Genomic DNA, 20708 nt, shown 5'->3' with positions numbered 1-20708 from the left:
TTCTATTTAGCTAAGCGAATTCACTATGGCTGAGCGAATATTGATGATGTCTGGGCGAATCAGCAGCTGGCGGCGAATTGGAATATTGTTGTTTTTGGTTTGAAGGTGCGCGGATGCGGATGTGTGTCGGTCAATGTTTAATATCTTTTGCGCAAAATTAAGTTAAACAAATTAATAATAATCATTAGTTTTAGACCGATTTAAAGTGGACCGCACACAGTAAACAATAAATAACAAACAATTGTGAAAACGCGAGCGGGATAGATTGAGAGTTAAGAATTGTCGGCGACGCATTCGAATTATTTTTGTTAATTTGTTCAAATTGAAATTCAAGTGCAACAATATTGGATAAATAATTGAAATAATTAAGAAAAATGCCAATGTCTTTAAATAAACGAAAATCCAATCGTAAATATGGCCTGTTATAAATGTGAAAGTGCAACTACAACAACAACAATTGCACGCATATGAGCAGGCTGGTCGAAGCAGCAGGGGCAAGAAAAAGGAGTGCGAGTGCGAGAGTGTGTGTACAAAAAAACGAAGAAGAAAAATCAATTCAATTGAAATTGTAACGAAAAAAAAATTAGGCAAAGAAAATTTGCAGCGAAATTTAAGTGAAAGATATACATATATACGTGAATACGGGAGGCAGGCGGCGGCGGCAGCAAGAGAAAACACACACGCCCCCACCCTCTTGGCCCAGCACCCCAAAACAGCGCTAGCCAAGTGTAATAAAGAGGAAAGAAGAAAATGAGTTCAAGTTGTGAAAGGTGTGTGCCGTTACAGCAACAGCAATAGCAACAACAACAACAAAACCAAGCAGCAGCAAAATGTTGAAATATTTTGTGAACACAAATTGTTTAAGCAACGCAACAGCAGCAGCAACAACAACAACAACAAAAAATAGACTTTCTTGAATGCAAAAAAAAGAAGGAAAACCTCAATGCAATGAGTGGGAGGAGGGGGTTTATGAGAGAGAGAGCGAGCGAGAGAGAAAGGAGTCACCGCCGCCTTTGACAGCTGCGTGTTGAGGGAGAGTCTGGCGGCTTGTGTGTGCCTGTGTGTGTGTGTGTATGTGTGCGTCTGTGTCCATGCGTGTGCGTGAGGCACACTCTCATGCATTTTCTCTGTGGCATTTTAGTTTGGCAACAAAATTTATGCATTTTTAGTTGTGTTTTTTGTGTTTTGTTTTCAAGCTAATAAAATCGATTTTCTTGCAAGGCGCGGCAACAAGCATTTGCCTGCCAAAGGAGCGACAGAGAAAGAGCGAGAAACACCCTCTTCTATGGCCGACTAGCTCTCTCTTCCTCTGGTTCTCTCTTACTCTTAAATGTGTGTGTGTGTGTGTGTGTTAAGGATTGCAATTTTCAAATAAGGAAAAACCGGAAAATGTTTGGTGACGAGCCCCAAAAAAAAAACCCTCTCTCTCTCCTTCTCTTTCTCTCATTTGAAAGAGAGAACCATGCTTACGCACTAAGCAGCAAGCAAATTTGTTTAAGATTGGCTAAGATTTTGAATTGAATGAATGAAATGAAACATTGAATGAAGCTTATAGTTCCGGTTGTTGTTGTTGTTTTTGCTCCTGGTATTCACACATATATATGTATGTGTGAGAGGCAGCGGTGGAGATAGCATTCCTGAAATGCTTCTTCTTGTTTGGTTTTCGGGTTGCTGTTGCTCTTTTTTTTCTGTTTTTTTTAAATTTAGAAACAATCTCACCGTTTTATGTCTTATTTATGTATATTCTCTTTGCTCTCTCTCTCTCTTTCGCTTTATCTACCAACTCTATTTGCCGTTTTGGTCTTGATTATTTGTTCTTTTCCACATTACAGAATAGAATGGGTAGAAATTATCGAACCACGCACCAAGGAGCATATGTATGCCAATTTAACAACTGGCGAATGCGTTTGGGATCCACCAGAAGTAAGTTCTACATATTCTGAATTAGTTATTAAGTCAACAACTAATATATCGAATGTATATACCTTTTCCATACTTTCAATGGGTATCAAAACTATAAAAACAATTTAAAATAGGTCAATGACCCTAGTGGCGTTTTTTTTTACATTTCTATGTTAAATGAAATCATTTGTTTTCCTTGGTAAATTGGTCGTTTTAATTAATTCTGGGTCACTTGCTTATATTTCGCGCAATTTTTTTTTTTTTTATTTCATTTGGCTTGCAAATTTATTGTTTATAGTGTTTTTTCTTCTTCTTCTTTGTACTCTAAATATGACCCACATCGTCAAGTGGCGTAACCACGAAGGTCAATCATATTAAAATGTACAATATTCATTCATATCATTAAGAATGAGAATTTACAATCATTAGAAAAGGAATGTGTTGCATCAAGATCAACTTTGAATAAGGTTAAATTATTAAAAGCTTACAATTTTCATGAAAAGTTTATCCTAGAATTTGAAAAAGCGATTTTATTTAAATTTTAACTCAAATCTGATGAAAATTGCACCCTATTAAAAGATTGTTTGTAGAAGAAGAATATAAACATTATTTAAATTGCATGGAATGTTTGCTCTTAGCGACAGCCTCTAAATGCGGCGTTCTATCAAAAAGGAAAGGCAAAAAAAAAAGGACGAGGTGTTGCGGGCTAATAACTTCAGTCTCGCCTGCCAAACGCAAAAAAAATGAAAGAAAAAAGGAAAAAGGCAAACACACACACAGACAGCGAGAGACCAGTTTATCCCTTTGCCGACTTGCAGACGGAAGTAGTGAAAATTTCATTGATTTTATGACTGGCCTCGTTTCTCTACATGTGTGTGTGTGTGTTTGTGTGTCCTGCGTCCTTAATGAAAAGGTTTGCATGCACAAAGTAAATTGCAGTCTCTGGACTCTTATGGCTTGACTTCCCTTCTTCGGTATGCGCCATGCGCCGTCCATTTCAAGTCAGGATTTATATTGCTGCATTCAATATCTGTGTGTGTGTGTGTGTGTGTGTGTGTGCATTATCCTCTTCACTCTCACTCTTATTTGAGTCATGCGACCATGTGGTATGTGCCATGTGCTGCAGCTTACGAAACGAAGGCAAAAAGAGGGACAAAGAAAAAGAGAAGAAAACGGAAAAAAACCACAAGAAAAACCCCACAACATATTGAAATTCTCCACTTGGCCATTCCCCTGATGACTCCTTAATCAATTTTATAATAATAACTCACAATTCATTATGTAATAAATAAGTTTTGGTGCCTTCAACGAACCATGAAAAAAAAATGAAAGTTAAACAAATTCATGCAATCAAATTAAAATTAAAAGAAAGAAGCTTAATTGAGAAGAATGTGTTAATATTCGAGTATGTATAAAGAATATTTTAAAGCGAAATCGTTTTGTATTTTAAGATGTAATGTGACTTTTGTGGTAATTTGCAAGAATCGAAATCTGTGGTCAAAATGATGATACCTCTTTTAGTTTGTGCAGAACCGATTGATCTAACAATCCATTTGAAGGTTTATTTATTCCTTTTTTATGATCTTAGATAATTTGCGAATATTTTGCACTATTTGCAATAAATAACACTTACTTTTAAATTAAAATTATGTTGAATTTGTATAAAATTTTTCATGCAAAGTAAGGTATCAAATGAAGATACTTTTAAAGCCGCACGCAGATCCCCAAAAAAAGGAAAAAGAAGGAAAAACTGTATTTTATCCAAAAAATCAACCAATCAACCAACTATACAGTATTACACTTTTGATTGAAATATAAACAAATGAAAGATATAATTTTTAAAAACATAAAAACATTCAAAAAATCGAACGAACAGTCTTTGAAAATAGTTTAACAAAATGATAATTAAATCTTAATAAAATTAACATATGTATGTAGGTGCGGCTAATTCTTAGTAAGTGAGAATTAGTTGGTCCTTTGAAAGGTATACTGGTCTGAATTCACATCAGATTTTCATTTCCCTTTTTCACTTCAAAAATTCACAAAAACATGAAGAAAAGCTGAAATATATAAAGTGTCCTTTTACTTTTTCTCCTAACGGTGCTCGCCCTAAATTTTTAGTTCTCTGCTTGCAATTGTTGTTTCTCTGCTTTGGGCTGGCTGCTTCTGGTTGGTCTCCTTTGGTGAATCCTTTCAGCTGCGCGCAATATAATCCATACAATTTATGCAGTGCAGCGTGCAACGAGAAACTAACCAACCAACCGACCGAGCGACCAACCACCCACCCACACACACACTCAATCTCACCCTCATATCACTTTTACCCTCGCTCTCCTCGTTTCTCTGTCTTTAAATTAGCAACTCTTCTTTTTGTTGTTATTGTCGGTTTTTTGTTTTAATGACGTTGCCCCGTTGCTCATTTTGGTGTCACCCAGTCGAGCCAAGCCAAGCCAGCGGCGGCATCGGCGGCGACAACAACTTGTGTTCCATTGTATGTACGTGATTTGAAATTTATGCACAGAGTTGGGACACTGTGTCTTCTACTCTTTTTCTTAACGCCCTCCGCCTCTTGCCCTCTTGTGCACCATCGTGCCATTTGCCATCCATGCTTTGTCATACTTTTTGCTTCTTTCATTTTGTGCTTTTTGCTCATTTGCCTTTGTAAAACTTCCGGTTAATATGAAAGACATAGGAAAACGAAACGATGAAGAAAAAACGAGGCGACCCCCAGAAGAAAAGTTACAAAACGCGCATACAAGGGCGTTTAAGGGAGTTGAAGCTTCAAGAATAGGGGAAGAAGGGAAGGTTAGGGGAAAAGCGATAATATTCCCTTGTGTCCGCCGGCATCAACAAATTCCCGCAAAAGCCAAGTAACCACCAGGAAGAGGCTCACCCACAAAGGCGGCATACCTACGGTTGTACTCCCCTCTTTCTCTCTGTGTGTGAGTGTGTGTGTTTACCTTTATGCTACGCAATCGTCAAAAAATTTCAAATTGTTTTCGTCATATAGCTTTTTGGTGGCTTTCGGCTTGATGATGATCGCCCATTACCATGTTTGGGCCTCTAAGGTTTGGCTTTCGTTTGGTGGTCGGCTTGCGTTACTTCCTGTTTTTAGTAGCAAAATGTGTGCTTTTAGGTTACAACAACCAAAGACACGGGCTTCGATTTCTTGGACTTCATTTGTGGGCAATTACAAAGGCAATTAAATAAGCATAAAAACTATTGTTTAGTGTTTTGATTCAAAAACTTTTCAAATTTCATCCAACGTAACACACAAAGCCAAGACCCATAAACCAGCTAAAAATGGTTAAGTATACAATAAATTTAAACGAAACCTATTTTCTTCATATATATACATATATATATAGACAAATATATATCAGGTGATGTAATTGATACAGGAACAGGAAAAAACAAACACAGAAACAAGTAGAAGGAACCTTACATTTTTGAATTGAAATCTTGTAAAGGGAAAGTATCAAAGAAGCTAACTTCGGCTGTACCGAAGTTTTTATACCCTTGCAGACCTAGGCAAACATATTTTTACATGTTCAAAATTCTTGAAATTTTGGGATCTTATACATATTTTATTTCCCAAACTATCCAACTCCTTCACTTATTTTTCGTATATCACTATGTGATATAGTGGTCTGATCCGGATGATTTGTATACTTTATCTCTAATAGCTTTTAAAAGGGCTGAGTAAAACGCATACGCATCGACGGACGAACGGATAGACGGACATGGTTATATCGACTCAGCTGCTCATGCTAATCAAAAATATATATACTCTAAGGGGTCGGAAACACCTCCTTCTGTGCGTTACAAACATATAACCAATTTTATAATACCCTCTGCAAGGGTATAAAAATGTGATAAAACTGCAAACAAGAATCAAGTAAAACGAAATTGAATAACAAATGACCATTAGGAAAATGCGTTAACATAAAGATTACAAAGCGAATTACGAATGAGAACCAGTATCGTATTTAATTAGTGGGGAAATCATTCTTAGATATTGCTTGATATATTAATTTCATATGTAAAATAAACTCATGGACAAATAAATAGGTTGACCCTCAGGATTTGACAAATAAAAAATATACTGTGACAAGTTCTACGATCAGAAAATTCATTCTCAAAGATTCTTAATACTATCATGAAGTTAAATAAGTAAGTCCCAATAGAAGCTCTTAAAAAAAATGTCGGCTAGTTTAGTCGGTTAAAATTTCAGAAATACAGGGTGGAGAGTTCTGTAGGTAAAGAAAGTTGACTGTGCCCTCGAGTATGAAACAACTTATTGAGAATAATTGTGAATATTTACAATTTTAAATGCATTCAGTAAAAATTAATAAAATTTTGAACCATAGCTAAATATTTTTTGAATTATCAACTGTTTTTTTGAACACACCATTTTTATTCTGGCCTACTGAAAAACTATTACGAATTAAGGTCAAAAAATTTGTTAAGACTGGTTGATTATTACTAGAAGTAACTTATTTTACTTCAGGATACTACCACTAATCATTAGAAATCAGTTTTCTTATAGTAGTTCTCGAATCCTGAGGCTCACACCTATTTATTTGTTTTGAGAGAAATTTCTGTGGATTCGCCACTTATGGAAACAAACACTCAACACATCTCATAATCCCAATCCCAAACGGAACGAGATCTTTTACTCTTGAATGTGTAAACACATAATGTGATAAGCGATTTCTTTATGATGCAATTGACTTCTTTTTTTTTTTTTTCTTCTTTTCCCCCTTCTTGGAGTGGTCTGTGCATAAGTTGGAGTGATTCTTTATGTACTACTTCCATACTTGTGTCTTTTATAAAGCAATAATTCAACCATTTTATATTGTCAATATTTTTCATTTTGATAAACTGCAGTAGACAACAAACAACATTGTTTCCCTTTCAATTTCATTGAGTGGTTGAGATAGTCTGATCGTCAATATTCAGTAAGCAAATAGAATAGAAATTTTTTTATTTTATTTACATATAATTGACATGACAATATAGACTTTACAAATACTCTCTGCTAAATATAAATGCAATTTTTTATTATGTAATGAATAAAGTTAGTATATTTTTTGGAGTGCCCATAGTTTCAGACATTCAAATGTGACTAGTGCAGTTTAATACTATTACTAAAATTAATGCAATCTATTGGTAATCAACCAAAACAGAATTTATATTTCTTTATAGAGTAACTTTTTTATTCCTATGAGGCCATATTTTATTGATATTTTTTATTGAAATTTTTATTTATTTGCAACATCTGTAAATGTGTCATAGAATTTTGCTTTTAGATTTTTGCGAATGATTCAATTTATTTGTTTTTTCCTTCCATATCTTGTTGTATGTGTTTTCTGTTATCGTTTTATATTTTCGGTCAGAATTTCAATTTTTTTTTTAGGTGCTCTCTGTTCTTTAATGTTGATGATGACCTAATTTATACCCACAACAGCAACAATTAAAAAGAAGAAGAAAAAAGCAACACAAAACAAAAATATTTATGAACGGGAATAATTTTTCCCATTGTTGCTTTTTCATTTTTGTTTTTTATAATTTTTTTTTTATTTGTCTATGGCTATTTATAAATTTTGTTTGCCAATGATTCACCAATGACCAAATGGTGGAATGGTCCATAACTGACCTCGTACAATAAATGAATTAGAAGAGGAGGAGAGGAATGAGAAGAGCCAAAGATAAACCAAAAAGGGACTTTGACTTTTGACTTCTTTTTATTTCTGCTTATGCTGCTGCTGATTAGAAGGAAACATTGAGAGTTGATTTCTCTTCTCCTCGACCTATATTCTCTGCTGATTAAAAAACGAACGCTAAATTGTTGTTCAATAAAGCTTCAAAAGCCAAGACAAATGAAAATCATGTGCTGTAGAGTATAATTAATGTCTATATAATGAAATAGAGACCAATCAATTATAAATAACAATAAAATTGGGGATTTAAACGAGGAAATCTATTTGAAAGTGATTCAAATTAAAGACTTTATTCGGGGAATGCTCTCAAAAATGACAATGCTATCTCTTTTTAAGTCTTCTAAGCGATTTAAATTCATTGTAATTAAAGCTTTTGAATTGAAACTGAACAATTTACTTAATTTCCGAATGGTTGTCATTTGTATTCCCATTCTCTGGGCCAAAATGAATTACACAAAATTATTAAACTGATTTTGTTTACTTTTGGGGAAAGAAAAGATCGATGGTTATACATGTTACTTAAGATGAAAAAGTACTTAAAAGAACTGGAGTTCTCAATATTTCGTTCACATTTTTTGATTTTGTTGGCATTTGACGACATTAATTTATATTAGGGACATATTTTATTATTTACACAAAAATAAGTCCATGATTTGAACTATTTGTTTCAAGTTTAAGAATTTTCAACTTCTGCGTTTTTTGAAAATTTGAAATTGGAAAATATCTAGTCTTTTTGTTTATTTTTAAGCATCGACTGCTTAAATAAATTAATTTCAACTAAACTTTTAAATTCTATTGCAATGAATTTAATATACTTAAAAAAGTATTATATAAATATTGAAATATATGTTTCTGATTTTGGTGTTTTAAAGGTTTTAAGGTTAGGTATTGAATTTTAGGAAGCTTTCATTTTCAAGTTATATTCCTTAAGATTTATATTTCACTTCGTGGAAATTTTATTTCTTTATAAGGAAAATATGTTTTTGTTTGTGGCTTGTAATAGTTTTCAAAGTAAAGCTAGACGCCATTCTTATTCATAGTCCAAAAAAGATGATTGAAATTAAGTAAATCACACTCACCATCTGCTACCTAAAAAAAGAAGGAATCGTTCCATCTCTTCTCTCATCGACTTTTGTTAGTCGTATACGTAATAAACTTTTGAAAAATATTGCAAATACTAAAAATTATTTTTGACATCTTTAATCCCGGCAAAAGAAAAGAGCAAAAAAGCAAAGAAAAATATGAGTTCATCATAATCTCATGATGCTGAGGACGCTGAGATAGAATATTCTTCTTGGGTTTTTGTTTGAGTGATCTAATATATGGGTTATTATACGTTTCTCCCATCAAATTCAATAAGAGATAAATATGTAGGCCGTCGTCTCGCACTCATCTCTCTCTCTCTCTCTCTGTTTGTTCTGGTTTTTCTTTTGGATGAAGATGATGAGATTGTTGTTGTTGTATTTCCATAATTACAAAAAAATATTTGGAATATCTCGTACAAGGCCATAAATGAGGACGGTCGTTGGAGAGAAAAAAAAACATTCGAGTCGAGATGTGTGATAGACCCACTTAGTGGGTGGGATGGCTCTCTGACTGACTGACTGACTAACTGACTGACTAACTGACAGTTGAAAGTGCTGCAAGGCAACCATAGTAGTAGCCTTGCCCCCCATTCCCATATGTCTCTAGTTGCGCCCACAAATTATGCAACATGCGAGGCGATGCGCTATAGAAGCTTGAAATGGAAATGGGGAAAATGTAAACCAGAAATGAAAAGCCAGCCAAGCTGAAAGCTTTCATTTGCAATTGGAAACTGGCCTGCTCTGCCCTGGTTGTGTATTGTTTTTGTTGTTGTTGTTGTCGTTATCAGCCGCAACAAAAGCAACAAACAGCTGTTATAATGTCGCAGATTAAGACTCATGGGCATGGGCATGGGTCAGGGCCTATATACATACATATATATATTTTCCCTTTCTGTGGTTTGCTTTTGCTGGGCAGCATTCAGATAAAAGTTCAAGGTCACCAAGTGCTGCATTTTGTGCAGAAAATAACCCAGCTTTAGCCATGAGCGAAAGAAGGACAGAGTCTCAAAGATAAAATGAGACAGATGCATCTAGGCACACGCGCCGCCTTTTTCCCTCTTTTTCTCTCTGTTTCCCTCTCTCTTGTTGAGGGAGAAGAAGAAGGTCATAGGGCGGGGATTTGTGTGGAGAAGGCCAACATCCCACCTTCCCATCTCCCCACCTAGTTGTTTGTCAAGCATTTGTTGTACTTGACAAAAAGAAAAAACAAACAAACACCGCCCTCAACCACAGAATCAGTTTATAAATCTATATATATGTATACATAAACGTACTTTTATTCTTGCTGATTAAAGCAAAATTCAAAAAACAATTGTCTTGAATTTTCTTCGGTGCTTTTTTTGTCCTCTCTTTGTTTTGTCTCAGATCTCTGATATCAAGAAGTTCTGTTGAAAAACGCTCTGTGATGAGAAAACGTGCCAAAATCTTTTCATCTTGATATTTGAGATCAAACACATTTTTATCTTATTGAATTAGTAGGCAAAATACAGGGATTTAACCTAGATTAGAGGCGCCTCAACAAAAACAAAAAAAACTACCATGAACAATGTACATACATACCATAACCAAGGTTATGACAATAGAAGAAATGGAATGGAAATATTTTATATTTCCTAACTGAATGAATTGGAACAAATTAATATTTAAAAGTTGGGTTTTAAAAGAGAAACAAGCTACTAATAACCAGAGGGCCAGGTCTAACTTCGACCGCGTCAATGTTTGTATACCCTTGAAAGTTTTTTTTTACTCTTTCCTCACCTGTAGCCGTCAAAGTAGAAAAACGTTTTATTTGAAAATTCTAATGTTTGCAAAAGAACGGCCTACCTACCATCTTAGCTTAGCAAATAACGAAGTTATGGATCAAAGTCACAGTTTTCGCTGCTTTAGCACAGTCGTTTTTTTAGGTGTAATAAACTCACCAATATTTAATTTCAATAGCTCAGAAAATAACGAAGTTACTGAGAAAAGTCACTATTTGTGACTTTGTCGTTTATATGGGACCTACATGATATAGTGGTCCGATCCGGCTGAATCCGAGATATACAACCCCTGCAGTATATACAAGCCTACATGCAAAATGTGTAGTTTCAACGGTCTAGTAGGAGTTTGCGTTGATACGGACGGACGGACGGACATACAGACATGGCTATTTGAACTCGTCTCGTCGTGCTGACCAAGAATATATATACTTTATATGGTCGGAGATGCTTCCTTCCATGCGTTGCACACTTCTGACCAAAATTAATATACCCTTTTTGCAAGGGTATAAATAAAATGTTTGTATTAAATTTATAATAAAATAAATGGCAAATAAACTCTTATTTGGGTTCAGTGATAAAAACCCTAAATAAATTTTGAACGATCTTTGATTGCTGGTTGAAAAGATTTATAATAATAAAAATGATTCTTAATAATGCCTATGATTTAAAATCTTATAAATTAGTAAGATTTATTGACCTCAAGCCGGCTTAAGCCCAGTTTTGATTAACTTCGAAAAAGTCGACAAAACAAAACAATAATAAAAAATAATTGTGTGTTTTCAACGTCTTAAAATATGCTACAGCAAATATATAAAATTTAAACTAGAACTAATAGGCCGACACATCACGCGCTTTAGAGACCGCCTCGAAGCTCATCCGAATCCCTTAGCCAAAGATTTGGCCGTCAACACCTCCAGGCGTAGGTTAAAGCGTCTGCATCCTTTGGACAGACGACCAACACGGATTGCTCGATAACATTGACTGAATTTATAAGACCCGAATTCGTTGTAAAAGCTATCTAAAGCTAAGACAACACAAACAAAATATTAAATTTAAAAAAAAATAGAATAATCTGAATAATTTGGTAAACTTAATGAAGTTTAAGAGAAGAAAAATGTTGATGCTTCATAAACTAAAAAATGTGAATTTCTAGAGATTTATGTTAAGTATTTTGTTTACATTGGCCAGAGTCGGTGGAAACATTGGATATTTGATTTGGATTCAACATAACTCATTAGAGAAGCATACTCTAGAATCAAGACTTTCTGTCTGAATTTAATCGGCCTGATTTATTAAATAATCTTGTTTGGATTTCTTCAAATGCTGGAGTTTACTAAGTGTTCCATTACTCTTAGGATTTTCAAACAGAATTTTGGTATCCTTAGATTTCAATAGCTAGCGATGATGTACTTATGCATATGTTTATAGTGGCATATGTGTATATTTTGTCGGTCTTGAATGTCAATATCTTAGAAGTTTAAGTTTAGTTCACGTTCTCAGCGCAAAAAGTTGTCCGAATTATCGGATACCATATATTATATGTGAACTGTAAGTAGTTGCTTCTCAAATCGCACTCTTAAAGATATTTCGTATTACTTCAGCCTAAGACTTAGACTCTAAGTTATGAACAGCAACTGCGATATATGTATGTATGTATGCACATATAGATATACACTTAATTATTGTATGGATGGTTTAACTGCAATCATAATTTAATACTTAGTTGCTCGAGTTTACACTGTACCCATAAAATATATATATAGGTATATATCACATATTTGTGAACTTTTTGTGATCCACAACTGTGCTTTATCGTTTAGTATATGTATTACTGTCCACAGTGCCGGACTTAGCCAGCGCGGTGTCTGTAGCAATCCAAATATCAAAATATAAGTTTTGGGGGTCATGATGAAAAATTGGAAAATCGCTATCTAATGTAAAAGTGATAACCAAATTGAAAATAACAAATTAAAATTTGAATTTTTGGTGAATCTAAATTTTTTCGAGACTCCTTTTTTGTTAATTTCTAAGCAATTCCAAAAAGTTTAAATCAATTAAATCGTAATTATACTTATTTAAAAAAAAAGATGTTAAAAATTAATTGCGACACAATTAAAAAAAAAATCACAATTCTTATGCAGATTGAAAGATATTATTCTAACCAGAAAATGGGGACATGAATATACTATTTAATTTCCACGAATTTTCTAAATTAGAGCTCATTGAAATTAAGGTTTATTGGAAAACTTTGCTGTTAATTGGCACTTTTTGCCTGGCTCAAAAAGATAATTTAAAAATTTCAAACATCGGTTAAAGTTTGTCACAGTCACAGATTCTCAAAGTAAGATGTTTTTCACAAATTTTCCGAAATTTTCTAAATCAATCTCTTGAATGGCTAATCCGGCACTGACTCTCCATCTCCAGCTGCCAGTCTCTTTTTCTCTAATGCTACAAATGATTTACTCATGTCAATCTCTCTCTCTTTTTGTTTTTTGTCCCCGCGCCACGTGTTTTTTTCATGGCATTCTGTGCAGGATGTACCAATTAAGCGGACCGATTCGTCACAATGGTGGGAATTATTTGATACAAACACGCAACGTTTCTACTATTACAATGCGGCCACACAGAAGACCGTGTGGCATCGGCCGAGCAAGTGCGATATTATTCCACTGGCCAAATTGCAGACCCTCAAACAGAACACCGATCCCAGCGAGCGTAGAGAGCAGCAGCAGACAACGCCCCAAAAGCAAAAGCAGCAATTGCAGCAGACAACGCAGTCTCAATCCCAAAATCAAAACCAATCCCAGCAGCCTTCACCTATATCTGGTGCGAATAAGAAAGGACGTGGTCAGCGTATTAGCGGAGGAAATGGTGCCATGGCCAGTTCGGAGGAAAAATTGGCCAGCAGTGAAATGATTTCTAGTCCGCGAGGTCGTCAAAGTTTTCGGTAAGAGGCTTCCACTTTTTTGTTTATGCTACAAATTTTTGTTTATATTTATTTACGGATTCTTTCTTACAGCGTTGGCACGGGTGACTCATCCCGTTCCATGGACTTGCAGCAGCAGCAGCAACAGCAACAACAGGGCTATGCTTCTCGTCGCTCGCAAGGTAAAGTAGAGAGAGAGAAAAAAAAGAGGAAAAATTCCGATGACTCATCTGCTGACACTTTTTCAACAGATTCCTGCAATCATTACAAGGAGTCGGGCAAATCCAGCGATTCAAGCCTATCCAGTGCGCATGGCTATCGACGATTCAATGATGCGGGCAATGGTGGTATAGGTGGAACTGGTGCAGGAGCAGGAGCGGATGGAATGCGTCTGGGTTCCTTGCAAAAGCAACAGCAGCAACGTGGTGGCAAGGACAATGGAGCGTAAGTTGAGCCAAATGTCATTGAATATGCTCATAATGGTGATTGGTTTATAGCCGATTTGAACAAGTCTGGATATATGTATAAGATTTCGGTTAGCAGAAAATTGGAAAATGAATCTCTAACTAAATTTTGAAATGAGTTTGCTTGACGGTTCTATAAAACTCTTAGATTCTTTTTATGCTTTCGGTTAATGGTACATTAGGTTTAAGATTAAAATTTTAAGTATATATAACTGTAAGATCCTGCACGCACTACTCATACATACATACAAACATACATACATGCTTAAGCACTCATTATGTGGAGAACTCCGTTCATCATTAACGACAACCGCTTGTCTTTTCCTCTTTCTGTCTTCTCTCCACCTAATTGCGCCTACTTCATACCATGCCATGATGTGATTTGGTTTTAATCAGCTTTGAAATGTTGCAAGAAAGCGCTAGCTCACATAGTTTACTACCGCATGGCTCCTCGTCCACGTCCTCATCGTACGTTGGTGGTAGTATTGGTGGTCATCCCCCACAGCTTTTGCCCAGCCACATGCAGGGCTATTGCTCATCCAAGTCATCCGATATAGCCTCACCAACACATTCGATACATACGCCGCAGGCTCAGAAAAAGAAGATGTCGCCAGATGCTGGAGCACCGCCACCAGCGCAATTTAATTACGCCCAGCAAAGGAACTCTCAACGCGGAACTGCTGCCGGAGCACCTGGAAAATCATCCTATGCAGGCGGAGGTAAGTGTGTGAAAAATACGAAATCATTATTGATATTTCATTTTGTGTATATTAAATTGACTTTTCAGATCGAGAGTATAAGGTATCATTGGCTCGCTCGGGCAGTTTCATGTCCTCTTCGATTAATCCATCAGCAGCGGGTCATCATAGTAAATCCTATCGGAAGAGCAGCGCCGAGGCCAATGGCGGCGGTGGAGCTGCCAGCGATGATTCCATGCATGAAAAGTATTTCAAGAGTGTAGAGAGTACGCCCCTATCGAGACGCCGTCACACCACCAATGCCACAAAGAGTAGTGGAGGAGGAGGAGCTAGTGGTAGCAATACAGCCACCAGCACAGCGGGAAGTGGCAGCAGTAGCCATAAGAAACATTCGAGCGATTCGAGTCCCCAAAGCCCCATAAGTCCACAGACAAAGAGCTCGCGTCAGGCCAAGACGAGTGCCACAAATGCCATACATCAGCAACAGCATTCACCACGGATGCCGGAGCCGCATAGCTTGGATCTGTTAAGTCTGGAGAGAATATCGCTAGGTGGGGCCAAGACTCAGGGACCCATTTCGCCGAGAGGTGGTGGTGATCTGGGCATGATGACGCATTCATCGCGAGGCTCCAATGATTCCGCTCGCCAACATCAGCAGCGACAAAAGTCGAATAGCTCCACAGCCAATCGTTATGGTGGTCAGGGATCGCTGCGACACAGTGCCAGTTCGAGTCTAGACAAACGTAACTTTTATCAGGGAGGAGGGGAAAAGCGACGCTCCAAGCAGCAGCAGCAGCATCATCATCTACAGGCGGATAACAGCGATGTAGAGTACGATAATGGCAACACTTCTCCATTGTATAGCAATTGGGATCAGGAGATGCCACATTTATTGCCACTCAAGCATTACATCATTGAGCAGGCCAAGCTATCGGGTCGTTATGATTACAGGGGAAGTGGAGATCCTGGTGACTCGGATTCCTATCATTCGGATAGCCAATCGGAGCATTCGCTCTCAGGCCATGAACCCGATAATGAGGACTCTGACGGGGGTTCTGATACACATGGTGGCTATCTGGAGCACAATTATGGCATGATTGAGGACTATGCCAATATGGGTGACAGTGTGTCGTATTATGCCTATCAGTATCCACCATATGATCCAGCTGGCAGAGAGGATATGTAAGTCCATTCTTCATTTGGTGTAGTCCAATTTAATAATTATCATTTCATCTTTTAGATCCGACAATGTGGAGGCTGTTCTGGAAGGAATCGGTGGCAATAATGTTATGGATTCCTCTATAGCGGCAGCTGGGCCAAAACCAAAGCCACGCTATCAGATCTCATACTATGATACCGTTTCCCATAGTCCTTCATCCTCCACGACAGGGCCATATCATAACCAGCATCACCACCAGCAGCAGCAGCAGCCACATCACCAACAGCAGCAGCAGCAACAACAACAACAACAACAACAACAACAGCAGCAACAGCAGCAACAGCAGCAGCAGCAGCTGTACTCGAATACTCCTCTTCATTATACCAGTCATGGTCATGGGCATGGGCAGTATGTCCAACCGCCAGCTCCTCCACATCAACAATTACATCTCGATCCAAATGATGCAAAGCAGAAGCAATCGCAGACGCTACCCTCACCTAATCGACAAATCTCACGTCTTGTGGCCAAAGAAGATCAACAGCATCAGCAGCATATGTCGGCGAATGCCGCTCCAGCTGCCAGTTTGTCGCGGGCTGCCCATAAGATGAATCCCCCTTCGCTTAAGCCCACCATTCAACAAATCTTTCCGCCCAGCGAGCGGGCTCCAGCGGCTGCAAGCCATTTGGCCTGCATGAAGGAATGTGATATTGAAAAATTTGCCGCCGACAATCTGAATCTCCACTCAAAGGGAATATTCCGTAAGAAAGCATCGGTACAGGATATGCTTAGTTGGACAGCGGATCCGATAAGCCGGCCCATGCTGGCTCTCTCCCGCGATAAGACGGATAAGAAGACAGCCATCGAGCTATTCAAGTTGGTGCAAATCTATATGGGCGATCGTAAGGCGCGCATGGGCATGAGCCTTAATTCCGTGGCCATTGACATTATCACAGCATCCTTACCACAGCAGCAGTGAGTACAAAAAAAAAAAACAAATTGAGAACACTAATTAAATGTAAATTTTCTTCTCTAAAAGATTACGCGATGAGCTGTATGTTCAGTTGTGCCGTCAGACAACGGAGAATCCCAAGCGAGAGTCACTTATACGTGGCTGGGAACTGATGGCCATTTGTTTGTCCTTTGTACCACCGTCACCCACATTTCAGCCAACACTGCTTAAGTAAGTAGTTCAAGTAAGTAGTAACATCGAAACATGAGACTTATCTTTTTTTTCTCTCTGCTTTAGCTATGTGAATCGCCATCGTGATCCTTCGTTCGCCACCAGTTTCATGGAGGTATGCAAGTGGCCCATTCATGTTCAGATTTCGCATTATGCCACTGTCTGTTGTCGGCGTTTGGATCGCATTGGCAGCAGTGGACGTAAGTTGGCCAAGAAGCCAACTGAAGATGAGGTGGAACAGGCCAGGGTAAGTTCTCTGATACGGTTTTCTATATCTCTGGATGTTTTAGCTAATCTGTAATTTGGTTTTTCAGCAACAAATCTTAAGAAACAGTATGTTTGGAAATACGCTTGGTGAGGTCATGGATTTGCAAAAGGATAAGTTTCCATTTCGAAAACTTCCCTGGATACAAACCACTCTCTCGGAACATGTAAGAGGAAGACGAAGTGGGAAGAAATCCAAATTAAACTAATTTTAATCTCTGATTTAGGTTCTCCTGCTTAATGGCAAGCAAACGGAGGGCATATTTCGTGTCTCTGCCGACGTTGATGAGGTCAATTGCATGAAGAATCGCTTGGATCGGTGGGATGTTCCTGACTATAAGAATACCATGGGTACAGACTTTGTAGAGATGTTTAATCCATTCAGTTTTAATTAATGCATAATACTTGGTTTCTAGTTGATGCCCATGCTCCGGCTAGCCTGTTGAAACTATGGTACCGTGAGCTCTATGATCCCCTTATACCTGATGCCTATTATGAGGATTGTGTGAATACCGAAGATCCCGATAAAGCCAAAGAAATAGTTAATAAGTTGCCTGAAATTAATCAACTGGTGAGAGAAATTTCAAATAGTTAAATGAATCAAATATTAATTTTTACTTACTTTTATTAGGTCCTAACGTATTTAATACACTTCCTGCAACAATTCTCAAATTCAGAGGTAGTTAGCTGCACCAAAATGGATTCATCCAATCTGGCCATGGTGTTTGCTCCAAATTGTTTGAGATGCACTTCAGATGATCCCAAGGTGATACTGGAGAATGCACGCAAAGAGATGTCATTTATGCGCACACTCATCCAGCATATGGATACCACACATGTGGCCAATTTGGTCTAATTTAAACCTATCCAACGTAACTTATCCAATTACCAACCAAATACCAAAACGAAAAAAGGAAAAAAAAAACAAGAAAATTATAAAAACAAATGATCTAACCTTAATCTTACAATCCTTTTCACTTTGTATTTATACAAAGAAGATAAAACTAATTTTGCTACTCGAATTTTTTTCTTACTAATTGCTACCAAAATTATTATGAACCTAGTTTATCTATCTATTAGTGAGAACAGAATTTCTGATTGAAATACTCAAAATAACTATGTATGTATATGCCAGGATTAAACTTGGGCGTGCTTTGTTCTTATCCTTATTTTCTTTTTTAATTTGTTTGTGAAACCAAAATGTGTAACTCAAATGTGTGCATGCCTCTAGATTAATATTAATTTATTTTTTATGCATTTTAATTTATGATATATACTCACAAGCAACTCTCAAAACCTTGAACAACTAAAAGAAATAGATATATATATATATTATGTATATGAAAGAACAAAAATCTAAATCAAATGCAATAAATTCAAAATGAGGTCAAAGAATAAGAAAACTGCTTAAAAAACAAAAAAAAAACTCTATATATAATATGATATCTGCAGCAACAAAAAAAAAAATGTAGTGCTATACAATTATTTATTCATATGAATTAAATCGATACAAGAAAAAAAAATGTTACAAATACAAGAAAATCAAATCTAATCAATATACAATATATATATATATTAATATGTATATGTATAAGTATGCTGGCCAAGAAAACGTGAAATGTATTTTCAAATTCGAAAGTGATCATCGAGTTGAGTGCGAGAGAGACAATTGATAAGAAATGAATAAAGTTATATTATATGTATAATTGAAAAATCACACAAAACTGAAAAAATCATACAGATATAATTGCCAAATGATAGAGGGGGCCCATGAAAAAGGAAAGAGAGAGAGAGCTTAATGCCTTATAGACAGACAACTAATAAATTCATTAGTATGTTGGCTCTTCATATGTGTTCATTTCAAATAATTTATATTGAATTCTCATTTGATAATTTCCAATAATTTAGTGTCACTTGACGAGCGCTTAAGCCCCCCGGTTATTATCATTTAGAATGGTTGGTTGTGGGTAACCTCGTCAATATTTCTGAATTACAGGCACATTTTTTTTTTGTCGTTTTTGGCTATCATACACAAGCCAAACATTTGGACTTTCGATTTCATTATTTGTTGTATTTTTCCATTTATCAATAATAATCATTATTCATTTATAATATTCTTTTGCTATACAGTTAAAGCATGAAATTGGGTTTTCTGAGTTACCAAATGGCAGCTATTGCCTTGTCGTTTGGAGGTTAATAATACCCAAAAATTGTCGCCTTGTGATTCATTATTATAACAAATATATAATTACCTGAAGTTACGTGCGCAAAATGAATAGTTGCTTGAGGATGTGGGGATTTTGTTAGGAATTAAAACAAAATGTGTGATAATAAATGAACAAGTGTCTAAGCTAGAGAGCATATTTTATTTCAATTCCGATAGTGAAATAGGAAAAACCATTTGAATTATATTTAAACTAATTAGCCACACACGATGACTTGTCTAAGATGGATCTATTAACTAGGGAAAGGGCCTAATTTTGAAAAGAAAACATAAAGAACTCCATTCAACAACTACTTCAATCAGCTTTCTTTCATGGGAACTTAATCTACATGTATGTAGGTCTTAAACCTAAATTGATTCATTGCAAAAGATTGGGTAGTTCTGACAGATTATGCCTTACCACCCACCCACATTCATTCACACCTTTTGCTAACCACACACCCAAAAAGAAAGAATAACAAAAGATTCTGGTCTACGACTACTGAAACATGAAACTTATCTACACGATACAATTTGGGGCAACCTGAAAAAAAAACAGTGAATATCATATAGTCGGTATCTACATACATACATACGAGCATGGTATCTCCTTCACCAACAACAACAACAACAACAACTCCAACTTTGTTGTATACATAAACAATAAAAATAACAACAATTAGGAACATTTTATCGCCCAACACACAAGGCCCGAAATCGAAGGTAATCCATCATCTCAGAGGCTTAAACGAGGAGACCATTTGATAAGAATAGAGAGACTATTCCTCACAACTTCTACATACCTTCTCTTCATAAATTGTTTCAAAAGCCTACCCCCCACCCACCCATCTGAACACCACCTTTACCCCATGTCCCATTATAGAAAAATAACAACAAATACCAAAATTTCGATTACTCAATCAAAGCGATATCGGCAGTGGGAAGAGATGGACAGTTCTGGTTCTAAGTGTGGGTGTATATTGGTAATTCTAATTTGTTTACAACAACAATAAACCAAAATAATTTAACAGTAGTTTCTCTCTCTTTCTCTATATATATATATATATATGTCCCTCTCTGTCTTTATATGTATATATAGATGTATGGGTATATACGATCCCCTAACCGAATACGACCAAGTGCCCGACCAAGCGATAACTGATAATGGGTGATTAACAATTATTTGATCAAAAGTACCGACCTGAGCTCCTATAGTCATTGAGAGTTGAGGGAGTTGCGGGTGCAACAGCATTTTGGGGGTAGTTCTGGGTGTATATGTGTGTGTTTAATAAGCACCGAGGGTTTTGATTTATATGACTGGTGGATCGGCGATTGGGTGGTGTC

The 20708-nt window shown here is 36.6% G+C and overlaps 1 protein-coding gene across 1 annotated transcript; it reads left to right on the top strand.

The window, feature by feature from the left end:
* The first annotated feature begins 82 nt into the window (after positions 1-82).
* On the top strand, positions 83-18330 carry LOC6651179 (hornerin). Its single transcript, XM_002073526.4, has 15 exons — positions 83-770; positions 1833-1923; positions 13005-13417; positions 13490-13578; positions 13648-13840; positions 14257-14579; positions 14648-15740; positions 15799-15961; positions 16067-16689; positions 16754-16897; positions 16964-17144; positions 17212-17328; positions 17389-17512; positions 17578-17732; positions 17793-18330. The coding sequence occupies exons 1-15, from the start codon at positions 751-753 to the stop codon at positions 18015-18017; spliced, it is 3954 nt and encodes a 1317-aa protein (XP_002073562.2). The 5' UTR covers positions 83-750; the 3' UTR covers positions 18018-18330.
* Positions 18331-20708: the final 2378 nt, after the last annotated feature.

This window comes from Drosophila willistoni, chromosome 3R (assembly GCF_018902025.1).
Source record: "Drosophila willistoni isolate 14030-0811.24 chromosome 3R, UCI_dwil_1.1, whole genome shotgun sequence".
Taxonomy (NCBI): Eukaryota; Metazoa; Arthropoda; class Insecta; order Diptera; family Drosophilidae; genus Drosophila; species Drosophila willistoni.
Note: the sequence above shows the minus strand (reverse complement) of the source record. Positions and strands in the feature narration are given on the sequence as shown.

Coding starts and splice junctions, on each gene's coding strand:
- LOC6651179 (XM_002073526.4), top strand. CDS start 751: ATGAGTTCAAGTTGTGAAAG. Junction 15,741..15,798: donor CCAGCTGGCAGAGAGGATAT/GTAAGTCCATTC, acceptor TTCATCTTTTAG/ATCCGACAATGTGGAGGCTG. Junction 16,690..16,753: donor GCATCCTTACCACAGCAGCA/GTGAGTACAAAA, acceptor CTTCTCTAAAAG/ATTACGCGATGAGCTGTATG.